General features: G+C 36.2%; 1 protein-coding gene across 1 annotated transcript in view; it reads right to left on the reverse strand.

Annotated features, from left to right (window-relative positions):
- LOC106548471 (piezo-type mechanosensitive ion channel component 2) overlaps nucleotides 1-14,948 on the reverse strand; it is a 46,656-nt gene that overhangs the window by 921 nt on the left and 30,787 nt on the right. Inside the window, exons 28-42 of the mRNA XM_087720865.1 lie at nucleotides 14,506-14,748; nucleotides 13,584-13,842; nucleotides 12,852-13,040; nucleotides 11,802-11,958; nucleotides 10,580-10,706; nucleotides 9,367-9,514; nucleotides 7,950-8,161; nucleotides 6,273-6,431; nucleotides 5,748-5,895; nucleotides 4,914-5,099; nucleotides 4,181-4,273; nucleotides 3,192-3,361; nucleotides 2,475-2,591; nucleotides 2,029-2,108; nucleotides 917-1,145 (exon numbers count right to left, since the gene is read on the reverse strand). Coding sequence (XP_087576991.1) covers nucleotides 917-1,145; nucleotides 2,029-2,108; nucleotides 2,475-2,591; nucleotides 3,192-3,361; nucleotides 4,181-4,273; nucleotides 4,914-5,099; nucleotides 5,748-5,895; nucleotides 6,273-6,431; nucleotides 7,950-8,161; nucleotides 9,367-9,514; nucleotides 10,580-10,706; nucleotides 11,802-11,958; nucleotides 12,852-13,040; nucleotides 13,584-13,842; nucleotides 14,506-14,748 — 2,517 coding nt within the window. The remainder of the gene's footprint in view (nucleotides 1-916; nucleotides 1,146-2,028; nucleotides 2,109-2,474; nucleotides 2,592-3,191; nucleotides 3,362-4,180; nucleotides 4,274-4,913; nucleotides 5,100-5,747; nucleotides 5,896-6,272; nucleotides 6,432-7,949; nucleotides 8,162-9,366; nucleotides 9,515-10,579; nucleotides 10,707-11,801; nucleotides 11,959-12,851; nucleotides 13,041-13,583; nucleotides 13,843-14,505; nucleotides 14,749-14,948) is intronic.

Genomic DNA, 14,948 nt, shown 5'->3' on the forward strand with positions numbered 1-14,948 from the left:
TTAACTTCCCTTTGGAGAAATTTTCTTATTTTTACAAAATGTAGATACTTTAGGATGGCAGGAGGCAATGTCACCTATTTCGTGCTGTATTGGAACTAATCAGAAGTCTCACATGACATAATGTAACAGCCATATCTGCTCAGAAGCTCAAGGGATCATGGATTTTATATACCATTCTGACAGACTGCATCTCTTCCTGCAATGTTGGATGGTTGCTGTATAAAGTATTAAAGTGGAATAGTCCATGAGTTCAATTCCTGGTAGAGTATTAAAACCTCACAGAATAAAATCTGGCTGGTTATGTCTGATGAGTTCCAGTATAGGATGAAACCACTCGTGTAGTGCTTCCTATTAGTGAATATAAGTAAAATCTATGTTCAGTAAATTGCTAAACAGGATTTTCCCAGAAAAATTTATTCTGGAGCAAAGCTATTTTAAGGCTTTTAAATATTTTTTATTATTTAAGGTTAACTCTTGTTTTTTAATCACAGGATAGCTAGCAGTTTGGTGTAAAATACAGTATAAAAATAACAATACTAATTAAAAAGCCTGACCACTCCTGCTTCCTTTCTTGAAATTGTACATAGTGGAAAATTTAGGTCAGTTCTAAGGTTTGCATGCTGCAGCTTGTGAATGAATGAAACATGGAGATAAGATTGGTGGCATAATAAGATTTGTTTTTGATGTTCTCACTAGTTTCTGAGAAAGTTGCTAAATCCTTTTGCATGTTTGCATCAACCATCAATAGAACTACCTCAAAAACATTGTAAAATGTGGGCTATAACAACTACCAAGGAAACTCTAAATTTCTAGGACAACTTCCACAACTTAGTGGCCTTCAGGTTCATTTAACTCCAATTCTGTCAATGGCTGACTAGGGAGCCAGAGCAGGAAATAGTTGCTATACTATCCTTACCCATATGCAGTGACGAATCCCAGACCAGAAGGACTAACTTTATCGTTACAAATTATAATCTCCATATTCTTGCTGCATCTGTTATCCAAACAGAGAGGCTTCTGCTCTTTAACAATCCACCATTCAGAAACATGACTTGAAGACTCCTTGTCTGGCAAACGCTGCAGCTTTATGGTTATATTTCTGAAGAAGGCCATCGCATCAATGTCTTCTAACTTCTGGGAATGAACTGTTGAAAACAAGTTAGTCTCTGCTTCCCGCACTTTCTTCCTCATAACAAAACACATGCCTGTGCTGATATTAATTCTATTTACGTCTTGTAATACAGGGAGCAAAGACCTGGGTTCTGACTGGGGAATTCTGGGAGTTAAAATCAAAATATCTTAGTTGCCAAGTTTGAAAAACACTGATTTAGGCTGTGTGTAATGCTAAGCTATAATCGAGTCTACTTTGTTTTGTTTTCATATGAATATGTGAAACCATTTATTAGGGTTTTTAGGGCATAATAACTTATTTGACTGAAAATGAAGATTTACTATTACGTATGAACAGTCAAAAGTGGTTTGCACGCTCACATCTTCTATCTTTTGATTCTACAGTCAAAACTGTACAGCATTCTGGCATTCCCCTATTTGTGTGCAATTATTTCCAAATGCTTCAAAACACAGGAAAAAATGTAGTCCACTGCAACTGGGCTCATCCATCCTATTAAATTATAATTTGTTTTAACCATGGTTTGTTAATTAAACCAGAGTGATCTAGTTCACGTGAGATGTTAAACATAGACTATGATTTTCATGCATTGTAATAATCTCTATCCAATCCAAGCAAACTATTATAGCTCGTGATGTGAAATAGCAGCAAAACAAGGTTAAAAATCCACTTTAAAAGAGAATATTTTTTTCAAGACATAGGAACTAGCTAGCCATCATGGGTGTGTATATGTATTTGATTTTAAATACAAAAAAGGCTTTGTATCTCCTCCCAGCAGAAAACTCAGCCAAGCAATAGTCATAAAATTTGTCTGTTGCATAACAGCGCTTTAGAAATAGGATTATAGGCAATGCTTCAAAGTAGACAGCACATTTTAACCTGCCAACCATCAAACTTACCAACTTTCAAGCTGTTTGCTGTTTTAGCATCTGCCCCATTAGTTGCTCTAAGATATTTTGGTAGAACACCAGGAAGTACACTTGAGAGGGGAGAAAAAGAATTGTTATTTTTACAAGCTTCCAAACCAATGTTAATTTTTTTAATGCATTCATCCAGCCTACATATTTTACTGCCTAAAATGGAACAAAAATATCATATCTCCTCCATCCAGATCAATAAATATTGTGCCTAGAGTCAGAAAAACAATTGCAAACTTGAATTTGAAACCATTTCTCCCTAGCCTTAGCAATGGAAATACCAAAATAGTCTTTCCCCAAAAGTCAAACAATGACATTGCATTATTTAATCATGCAATTGCATCACCACCTCTACTTGTTGCAGACATTACTGGTTATTGACCAAAGTAGACTTGTAAATAGAGACTAAAAGAAAAAATGCTACCTACATTGGTTCAGTCCGAGTCCCAGAGAGCATGTGAACGATTTGGTCCCTTATTTCCTTCTCTCCATATCGCACAGTACGTACACCAGATGCTTCAGTATTCGTCACAAGAGAAGCATTCCTGATTTTATAAGGAAAGGAGCAAAAATCTTAAATTGACATCACAGAAGCCACTTGGGGAAGGTACAATGCATCTTTGTAATGTTTTCTGGACTGTACATATTTGTGAAAGCCCAACAAATAGGGATTTAAGAAGGGTGCCTCTTTTTGGAAAGGAATATTTGCCTTAGAGGAGGGTGACAAGTCTGATTTACACCTAATGGTCCATCAAAATATGATTGCTTTGGCCTCAGTGAAATTTGGGAAACCACCTCAAGATGTTTGAAGCTAAGGTCAAGAGCAGACAAATGATGGAAGCAGCATTAAATGAATATAATGCAAGGCCCATCTCTTCTACATAGGTCACCACATTGCACACACAATGTTCACAAAGAGGCAGATCTTAAGTTGCAATAGCAAAGTTTCATCCTTTTTAGAAAAGTGCAGAGATGCTTCTGAATCTGCTTGACATTGTTTAGTGTTATGGGGGAACCATCTATGGTTTTAAAAGGACCTAATAGAATATGGGAACCAGACCACAATGTAAGGAAATTAATGCAATAACTAGGGACTAGCTGGCTTCAATATATGCATATAACACATTTCTTTGTTTTTCTTTTACCTGGTAAGAGTCCAGTGAAAGTTGACATACACTGCAGAGGAATTGGAGAGCTCTGTGATCATAGCTTTTCGATTCCCTGGACTGATGCTCCAAAGCAGGCTGGCATTGCCTTTTATTTTAGCAATTACAATGTCCTCTGGGCTATAGCGATCTATAAAGTATGAGGCAGACTAGGGAACATAAAATAAATTGGAAAACAGTTTTAAAAGTACAATAGAAAAATCACACTTCACAATAAAGTCATTTCCAACCTAAGATCTTCCAAAGATGTTGGAATCACAAAGCTTAGAGTTTCTAGCTAACTCAAAATTTGCAATTCCAACATATGGTAGAGTACCAAACTTGCTTTAAAAGACTCTCCCTCCCTCCCTCTCCTATTTATCTATTTATCATCTATCTATCATCTATTTATCTAATTTAGGTATCACTCATCTCACTCTCAGCTATTTTTATGGTTGGTTGCACAGTCAATCAGATGCTTAACCTGAACTTTGCATTTTATCCATCTCTTGAGTCCTTCCCAAGGACCTGAGATAGGCAAATGTTTGATGATATTTTAAAGTTATTATCACAGGATGTAAGCTGATTACTATATATAAAACAATGTGAAATAACAGTTGTCAGTTTTTAGCTGGTAAAGCCTTCATTAAGCATCGAATTCCCAAGAACCTAAGATGTCATAGAGTATTGGTGTAATATATATGCAGATCCAAGCAGTAATTATCTTTTGTAATTGTCAGATGGAAATTTTATCAATGTGTAGATTTTCAAAGTACCATCCAATATTTTTTCGACTGGTGCCAATAACCACCAGTACCACCACAACTGGTATATACCATAATCTTTGAATCCCAGTGTTGAGATCTTACTGTGATTATACCATTTCATTGGAGAAACATGATCCCTGTGGTTCACATTGTGAGAGCGTCCTTGTGTATGTATACAGAAGTACATGTATTGTGTATATACAAAGGTGCATATATACTTACAGGATAGAGAGCATATTGAGCAGTGAATTGATTATATACTGCATGAGTGAAAGGAACCAGATTTTGTTGCTGAGCACTCATAGTGAACAAGGACTAGAAAAAAAAGAAAAAAGCAAAGACTATATTACAAACTTGCTGCGCTAGAAATGTAACTCACTGTATTAACTCTTGTAGGTTGGCTTATATTAGCCCTGTGATAATACAGCAATGCAACTGTTTGGATTCATCTCTAAACAATGCATTAGGGGGGAGGAGGGGGTGTCCCACAGCATCGTTTTCCAAATTACACAACTTGTGTTATTTATGCAATGATATCATGACACCTGTGATGTCATCATGGCTTCTATCAGACATCTAAAGTCTTCAGCTTACCACCCATCCAGCTGACCACCTCATCCACCCATTCTTAACCTATACTTTTCAGATGTGCTGAATTGCAGTTTCCAGGATGGGTTCACAAATTTGGAGGGCAGCAAGTTGGGAAAAGATGATCTATTCTGATCAGGAAGAAAAACCTACCACATTACTAACTGTGTAATTCTTTCTAATAGAGATAACAAAGACTGAATGAGGTCTTATTAATGTAATAAATAAAAATCTTTTGCAGGCAAGAATCTGCTTAACCACAGACGCGTAGCTCCCTTCTCCTTTTAATTGATTTAAATTGAGCAATGGAAATGGAGCTACTTGTAAAAGGCTTAAATATTCTCTTGTCGAGTGTCCTCTCTGTTACCTCATAACCACTGATGGTAATTTTGACAGAAACATCCAGAGGCTGGTTGGTGACACCTGCCACAGATTTCAATGACATAAGAAGAAGTGGAAACCATACAATGAAGACAAGTAAGAAGATAGTGAAGCCACCCATCCCATATTTCATAATTGGTTTCTTCTTCTGCCCAGGAGGTTGGGGATATTTCTGGAGGGGAAAGAGGAGTTAATTGACAAAGAGTTTGGTTACTCCATATACATACTGAAATAATAGCAATAGCAATTAGGCTTCTATACCACTTCATAGTGATTTACAGCATTCTCTAAGTCAGGGCTGTCAAACATGCAGCGCACGGGCCAGATGGGTGATGCACTGGCCATGCCCATGCCTGGTTTAGCGAAGGAGGAAAAAGTCCACATGGCAGACATGTTAATGATATGTATCAAGCAGCAACCAAGGAAAGCATATTTTTGTAGGTACAGTACAATTTTCCCAGTACCAAATATTTCAAAATCCCTTTATGATTTGTCTGACAAATGTACAATCATCTCAGTGTTTTCATATCAGTGTTTCCCAAAACTACATGTTGTGGCCATATTTCCATTTGTGAATATTCAGATATGAGCAAAAGGTGGTCATCACAGAGGTTGGAAATCTTAAACACAATGTTTATTGTAATATGGCTAATAAAAATCAACCATTTCAGAGGTCGACTAGACCATCCCAGACTCCCCTGCCCACTCAACCTGCCACATTGTAGAAGTTTTACACTACAATTTCCAAAGTTCCCAGCAGGTTTATCCTGTGTCACCTGCATGAAGAGAGTTAGCAAGATCCAGAAAAAATACCACTCACTTTTTCACACTCTCTCTGACATTTTAGAATGAAAATATTTGCATAAATATCCTCTAGGCAGATCCAACTGGACAAGCTGAGTGTAGAATCAGTCCAGACCCAGTCCATAGTAGCCTTCAGCTCAATCAAGAAAGGTAGTATGCGGAATCTATCCATGAGAGAATAAAAAAGGCAAATTGATATTGGTGAATGGCATTTTGTAATAAACATTTCAAACATAAACATTTGATAAATTAATTTTTAGAATTTTATTCAAAGTCTTTCCTTTGAATAAAGAAAAATATACAGAGAACTATCAATCTTTAATCTGGATACCAATAATATACTGATACAGATATTTGTAATTCTTCTTTCAAATAATTACAAATAAAAAAATAGAATAGTTTGAGCCAAAGAAAAATCTTTTTGCTGCTGAAGTTACTTTATTAGTATGAGAGTCCAAAACCTTCCAGTTACTTCCAATCTCCCTTCGGCCACCTTCTAGGTGTGGACATGTTTATGTCTTGTCATGAAATTACTACTTACCCTTGAAATAAATGGAGGTTTATATAGTTGTAATTCTTGGTTAAAAAGTGGCCCGTGGTCCGATTTGGGTAGCCACATTTGATCTGATATGCGGACAAACCAAAATAAATGCACTTGACCAAATACCACAGCTGAGCCAATCTATTCCTGTTAAATCTCCTGCAAAGGAACAGAAAATCATTCTGATCTCCCACTTTTTCTAACTACATATACCATAAAATTTTCTTAGTTCTTGGCTGTTACTCAATTTAGTGTTTACCTTGTAAAGGGGAACAGATAGAATTGTCATTAATTACATAAGAGTTGCATTATGTATTCACAGGGGAAGAGTTCAAAATCTGCAGGATGGCAGGCACAACATCAAAATGAAGCTCTGCCACTTTTGTACAGGTGAGTTAAATAGATGTATGGACCAAGAGGGCAGGGCTATTATTGCCACACTGTGCTTGCCATCTTGCAAATTTTGATACCAGTTGTGGATGCATAGAAGAGAGAAACTAGGAGAAGAATTAAATCCTTTTCTTTATTCCCTTAATAACAACCGAAGGCTATATAAAGTAAATGGTTACAGCTTGATTAGGGACATGAACTACATCCAGATAATTCTTATATTCACCAGTTAATTAATGAATTGAGGGCAGATTCTATGAAGCATTAGAATGGCTATGAATATAAGACTTTTTTCCTCCTGGAGAATTGTTCATGGATATACTAATGTAAGCATGCACAATAAATAAATAAACAAGCAAGCAAACAAACGTAACAATCCCCAAGTACAAATATTTAGTTCAACTGCTTGGATCTGGGTATACTTTCTGCAGCACAAGTACCATAAACTCAAGTTCCATGTATACATGGCTATCAAAAATTTTAGGTGCATCCCCCAAATGTCACAAACAAGTTCACCAATTTGCATTAATTTAATGTAGTAGAAGAAGAAACCTATTAAATACACACTTGGAATGTAATCTTACTAGTTACCTATGTACTACTAAAACTGTCTTTTTTTCATTTCAAATGAAATAATATTTATACTTTATGCCTGAAAGGAACTAAAGATACTAAACTGAATCATTGATATCTAAAATAGTATTTAACACTCTCACTCTAAAGAACAATATATTCTTCAATCTTTAAAATCATAATGAAAGCAATAAATTATGAAAAGCCAAATTACCCTCAACTGAAGAAACATTCCACAATGTGGGTGCAACCACCAACATGGATCTAGAATAGTAGGTAAACCATAGGCCATGTACAGTACCTAAATAATTTTGAGTAATCTCCAGAATTCCTTCTTTCGTTGCTTCGGAAATTTGGTAGCACCTTTTGGGTATTTTTTTAATTTCTTAATAATTTGAAACCATTATATCTGCTAAGTTTCATGTTCCTATAAGGAACATGTTCCTATAACATAATTCAGCTTTGTAAAGGGTCTTTTTCCTACCTGTTACTTTTTGTACAACCCACCACATCAAATTAACACAAAATATGGTACTCAACCTGAGAAGACTTGGTTATCCTTGAGGACTTGAAGTAATACCTCAAAGCACATAGAAAAGACACATATAGAATAAAGGTCATTTAACCCACTGAATATACATCTCCCTTTTGAATTGAGCCCCAAAGGAACTTTTCAGGAAGCAACTCCCAGTTCCCTCCCGGATGTTGCCATACCTTTGTGTTACTTGTGGCAAAATGAAACACATCCAAATATGAACGCCAAAGACCAAGATCATTTGGAAAACACACTTCCCAAACGTGTTCTTTCTTAAGTAGAGTGCCCTATCAATTATTATGGTGCCAAACTGTATCAAGAGTATCACAAGCCAAGGTCCAGGGACTTCATCTTCCAAAAGGGATTCTGCTATATCATCCTCTGAATGCCTCTAAAATATGTTAGAAAAAATTAATAATAGCACAGTGACAAAAGAAAGCAAACAACAATAGCAATAGACAAAATATGTGAAAGACCACTTGAATACCATTGGCACTGATAAAAACCCTTAACATCAATAACAACAATCTCTGCCTATCCCAGGTCCTTTGGTATTTGGAAAAATACCAAATTGAGTCTAAACATTTAGCTAAACATATATGACTAAACATCATCATAATAATGCCAAATAAAACTACATTAAGTTAAATTTCCTCTTCTTTTTTCTGAACTCCTGTTTCTTTTGCCTATAACTTTTTATATAGTTTTTCCTCACTTTGTTTAGTGCTGTTTATTCCAAAGGAATAGTATGACATATGTATTAGTATCAATAACCATAAAAATAATAGATCAAAATATTCACACTTATAATGGTCCCACACTTTAGACTGACATTTAAAATCATTTAAAGTTTTAAAAGCAAAGACTTGCATTTTATTTTTAAATCTAGCTTCATAAGTTTATTTAACCAGTATTTTCTCTAATTTTCATTGTATCATATAGAAGCCACATTGATCCTATGTTCCATAGACTCAGTTCCAAATATACCTCATCATCTTCAGGTTTGCCTTTTGCTTTAAAGCATCTGATTCCAATCCTCTTCAGTCTGTATTCTCTTCTAGTATTGTCCTTCTCTCCTCTCTTCTCCCCTCCCCTCCCCTTCTCTCCTCTCCTGTCCTCTCCTCTCTTCTATTAAGGTCACAATGACTCCATGAGCTAACAGATCTTAGCTCAAGGTCACCTACTGAACTCGACAATTAAGTGGGGATTTAAATCTAGGTCCAATAATCGAAAACTCAAATTACTACCCAACTTGGGTCTTTATCATTCATACATTCACAAGAAGTCACATATTCTTGCAGCAAAAATATCTAAAGATACTTTTATTAGAGCATTGATTTCATTGAACTTGAAATTGTTCTGAACTGAACAACTTGAAATTGAAATGCATTCATGGATTTGGAATTTTTGAAGTAATAGCAAAATAGTAATAGCTTTTGAGCACATCATAAGCACATGAGTATTTCTTCTTCATCATTGAGAGAAGCATTAGCAGATATGTTTGAAATTCTGAAAAAAAAAAAAAACTTTCCATACCACCAAAACATACTCTACAAACCCTTTCTGTTAAAATTTCAGCAACACATTGTTACTTACCCCAAATGCCCCATATCCAAAGATGGTAATAATAAAATTAATCACATCAGCAATGAAGATGAAAACATAGATATCACGGACTGGGCTGCTCTCAGGATAAATGATGTCATAGAAGAACTGCTTGATAGGCCGATAAATCCAAAGCACGCTGGGGGTAAGAGTTTATCTAGATCCGTCAAAGTGCAAAGTAGAGTCATATTTATTAAGATAAAGTCCTTGCTTAAAGTTCAAGAAAAAAAGTGATAGCAGACACTGCAGAAAACACACAAGCTAGCTAGTTGAGATGAGTTTGTAGACCCAAAGAGTGGTGTAAATGTGGACATCCTTTTCAGGCCCTCCTATTTCTAGAGTTGGATACCCCCTTCTCTGTCTGTTCTTTCCCACATACAGTAGTCTGATGCACATTATTCACTGGTTGGGTCAGATATCAAGCTGAAATATCTGATTTCATTCTAGAACTTCTCAACTCAGATAACCATGAAAAGACAGTTATTGTAATCATAAATGAAAGCAAACCACAGGATGTTATTCTATTTTACATCATCTATCTTTATGACAAAGACATCACCCAGACTTAGTATAGCTAACTTGGAGGGCAGGGTGTGTGAGGTTGAGGTCGAGTCTGGTTCTCAGCAATTGACTGATATGTCTATTGATATAGCCAAGATCTCAGAGGCATGACAAAATGAGCATCACACTGTTGTGATTAAGCTCTGCTCCTTTTGTCCATGCATTGTATTGTGACACATATATACAAAACATGTATATATGTTTTGTATACTTAAGTACAACAGCGCAGTACTCCTTGCATCATTCTGACCCCGGATCTTCTCTCAGAGCTATGTTTTTTGCATCATCAACTCAGCTAAACAAAATCTCAAAGATCTTGACCATTTTATAGTCAAAAGCAAATGTAGCATGTTTCTTCCTTGTAGAATTCTATGTAGCAGCATCATTTTTCAGGCATGATCATCAAGCAATTTAAGTTTTGTGTCTATTCTTCCTGCCATCCCCTTCCCTACTTACAACTCAGCTCAGGTTGCAACACCTTACTTTCTTTAGGTTGGTGTTTCTCAACTTTAAGATGGGCGGATTTCAACTCCTAGAATTCCCCAGCCGAGGGAAGTTGAAGTCTACCCATCTTAAAATTGTGAAGGTCAGGAAATACTGTTTTAGAGGTTCTTAAAAAAATAAAAGGAAACCCTCCATTTACATTTTAAGCAATAACTTTTTTGACTTAAGTATCTTCTGGTCTATTGTTTCTTTAGAATGTCTCTTCTTGCCAGAGGGAGGTTTTCTGAAAAAGCTGCATGTCTTCTGGGCTTCTTTCAGAGATTTGTCTGTCAAAAGGAAAGGAAAACAGTCATGCTATCTAAGAAGCTTTCATATGACAGGATAATTTTTTAAAATGCTCCCTGACTTTTGATCAGGTTCCATTCCTAAGCATGTAACAATGGATCTTCAGTCCAATCATGTCTTCTGAAACATTAAAATAAGTGCCCCTGTGTAAATTCCTGTGTTGGAGAATCCCCCCTTCCAAATGGCAACAAAAGAATCTAATGAACACAGAGGGATCAAGCTTTCACCTTTTGATTGCAAAAGAGGTTTAAAGAAATGTGAAACGTCTCAACATAAACCAAACCACAGCAATAACAGTGAAAGTGAGCAGGTTTTAGGACAGAGGGAGGCCATTTGGGGGAGGTTGAGGAACACAGTGGACAGAGTGATTAAAAAAGAGGCAATCCTATTTTTATTTCTATTTCTAAGATAGGGGGTACTTTTGTTTCTCAAATAGATTGAGTTTATGTTATAGTTTATGCTATATTTGTCATCTCAAAATGATGGGAAATCACATTGCCCATTTTCAGGAATGGCACTAGTTTAGTTGGAGAAGTTTCTAGAATCACAAAAGGGGATTCCAAGTCTATTGTTACTCACCCTAAGATAGGATAACAACAAATGCAAATTAAATTTGAAAAGATCACTTCAAATTATTTCCTTCCTCAAAGCCAGGGGGACATTTCTTTAATGGGCCATCTTCCTTTGAGAGGCATATTAGGATCATCAATGGGTTTTATGATCCTCACAGAACAGAAGAGCAGAGATCACAGGCAGGAGACTACCGAGGTGAATGCACGCTATTACTTTATATTTCTGTCAGAACTTAGAGTGAATTTAAATCAAGGACATATATAAGGTGCTAAAATATAACTAGGCTTTTGATTATAGAATTATATTCATTTTGACTGAGTAGGAAGCTGCTGTTAGCTTCTTCCACTCCAGCAATGAAATGTTCAATTTTCCAGCTCTTGTTTTATTAGTATATTTTTGACTTTTATTCTTCCGGCTGATCAGGAGGGACAGAATTATCCTTTTCTCTTCCTCTCCTCTTCTCATAGTAAAAATATTTTGTCCACATATTTGCATTTATCTACCTCTTTTAGCCCTCTTAAAAATGTTCCTAGAGAGATGCCATCCTTCTGAGCTAGACTGATGCTCCTTCGAATGACCTTTGCAACCTTTCTTCTTAGATTTCTTGGCCATGTCCTTTTGTTTAGGATCTAGTATTTTAGAATCCCAGAGACCTTGACACTGTGGGACAAAGCAAAGTGAAAGTTATTATATGTGCGAATCTTAAAACCACATTTAAAAGAAGTGAAAGAGAATGCTGGGTCTGTACATGCATAATTCCCATATATGTCAAAGCCCAGAGCAGGAAAAATAATTGGACCTTTCATGAAGAAAGTTGCCTGTCAAGTAACCACCCAAATTTCGGTATTTGATACTTTAGGAGAGAAAAACATTTGAAGAGATGTTCTTTCAAATATTATGACCATAACATTGACTGCTTCATTTGCTCTAGGACAAGTCTATTGTAGAATTAGGGAAACTTCAGTCAGAGTTTTGTATTAAAAATTACGGCTTGGGAGATTTTAGTTGAAAAAAGAAAATAATTGGGAAAAGAAAGAAAGGTGTAAAGAATTATACCCAGTATGAATAATCTCCAGAGCAAGGGACATTTATCTTTCTCAATGATACTACAAAATGACTGGCTACTCAGGAGAGACTAAAAGAAATGTTCTGTTACAAAATGTTTGGCCAAACTATAGAATTATTTGTTTCCAGAAGCTGGGAAGTTAAAGAAATTAATGGAGCATAAGGCTGCCAATGGGTGTGATAGTTCTATATTAGCTGCAAAGGTAATATATTTGCAATGACATTTTCATCTGCTAGAAAACATGAGTGTCACTCTCTATTGCATCAATGTTCTTCTGGTGGGACATGGTTGATCACTACAGAAAAGTGACCAGACACCAACGGTGATCAAAATCACTGTAGGGACAAGTTACTGGACTAGATAGGTTTAGGATTTATAGGACTCTTCTGATGTTATCATAGACATCCACTGTATGACATGTTAACAAATCCATGCTTGAAAGGGCAGATTAAGGTCTTTTTTCCTTATTAAGGATAGTTTGCAGTACCTTCAAGATGTACCTGTGCAAGAACAAGGCTAGGAGCTGCACCAGATCATACTGTGCATATCCATCTTTCTTCTCAATCCCAATTATATTTGGCAAAGCAAATGGTGCTTCTGCACTGATACTGCAATATAGCTTAGAAGACCAAGGAAAGAATCCAAATTGGGAAATACATTTGATCACAATCATTATCTGGCAGAAGAAGGAAACATATGTAGATGTATTATTATTATAAAATGATAATTCTTCAAGATTTCTAAAACAGTGAGCAATGCTAAAGTGGGGTAGTGGTCTGTTCTACGACACAGGCTTCATATTTTTCTCCTGCTTATTTAATGATCATCTTTTCAAAGGAGAAAGTCAATAAAAACTGTGAGACAATATTAAAATTTATCTTGTAGGATTCAGCTGAAATCAGTGTTTTTCACTCTTATCCATGTGTTTTCCCAGGATAATTAGCAGGAGGACATATATTCCAGATACAAATCACCATTTATTCAAAGGCCTGTGTTTGAAGATGCTAACAAAAAGTTTTGTTTTCCTCCTTTTTGCTTGAGACCTTGCACTATGTTCTGTTATAGTTTTCTTTCTTTCCAATGCGGCCAGTAGTTGCTTCCAAGTCAGAGACTAAGATTCCCAGGTAGGCTTCCCAGTTTTTTTATTTCAGTGAAGCTCAAAGGGGAATGAAAATGATATACAGAGAAGAGTACAGCAACTAAATGCAGCAAGACTTACCTCAGTGTAAATGATTGCCGTCATCCAGAAGAATTTGGTAGGCCTTGGAAAGGACAACATAGGCCACAGGAATATCAAGATGGAGAGAACCAAAGTAAGAATGGAAGCAGAAACCATGTGGTTGACAATGATAACAAAATAACAAAGCATTTCTGATGAAGAGATCATAACATGGTACAAAGCAACTCCCAGCTTCAAGAGGCAAGGAAGGCACTGGTAAAATGTATCTGACTGTTCCAGTTCATTGTCATGAAGAATGCTAGACCATATTTAAGGAAAAAGCACAAAAGAAATGTCATTAACTACGGTAACTTATTTCCCCTTCTTAGCATTTTCCCTTAGATGCAGGGTTCTATTTTTGGAACAAGTAAATATTAATCCATTGGTTGTGACAAGAATTAACCAACTATTTTGTTGCATGAGGCTGACATTATGGGCTTAGAAAGAGTCATCCAGACAGCTTTCATGGCTAAGACAGGACAACTCACCGTCTCCTGTTTCTAGTTGATTCCTTAACCACTAAAACAAACTACTGTAGCTCACAATTAATAATTGTAACTAAAATAATATATGCCATCATAAATATATTATAGAATAAGTGATATCTTGAACTTTTGATACAGTTCATCATGAACATCTCTTTCATTTTCCCCATACTGGGGATTGTTAAGGTACTAGGTCAGCCTTTCACAGCTGAAGTCATCCAAATGTGGAATTGTGAATCTTGGCATTTCACCCTGTATGTTGGAGAACAAAATGGAACTTTGAGATGTCTGCTCTGGGTTATGTCAGAACAGTGAACAAGAGGCACTCACTGAAATATTGTGGACCTAAGGATTTTGCAATCTTGAATTCATGCTATTAAAAAGCAAAGTGAGGTCAGAAGGCAGTTTTAATAAAAGCATAAGGAGATATGCCTTGCCTGTTAAGCACCAGCTCAGTGGTTGTCATCATAGGAGATATTTCATCTAATGGCTTGTTGGCTTTTGGACTTCTAGTGAACAAGGAATCTGCACACTCTTGAATTTCTGATGGAGAGATGGAAAGAACGGCAGGTTCTGCCCAGGAAGTGATCAGAGTGAATCTTTGGGAGAGGGCTTCTTTTTCATTTCCCACTTCTATCTTCTCATTCCCCATTACATCTTTGTCAGTTTCACTGGATTTCCTGATTTCCAAAGACATAAAACATTGCCCAGAAATCTTTTAGTAGCTCCAAGACTGAGAGGCATTTTCACAATGGCTCTTCTTCCAAAGAGCTGTTAAAAACAATTCATTATCCTTCACTTCTGAAGGATTTTAACCATCAAGGATTTGTGCAAACAAAAATCAGGGGAAACAAGCTTCTTGATAACTTCGGACATTTGA

The sequence above is a fragment of the Thamnophis sirtalis genome, unplaced genomic scaffold (assembly GCF_051295495.1).
Source record: "Thamnophis sirtalis isolate CommonGarterSnake01/CBP01778 unplaced genomic scaffold, rThaSir2_p1.2 scaffold_7, whole genome shotgun sequence".
Lineage (NCBI taxonomy): Eukaryota > Metazoa > Chordata > Lepidosauria > Squamata > Natricidae > Thamnophis > Thamnophis sirtalis.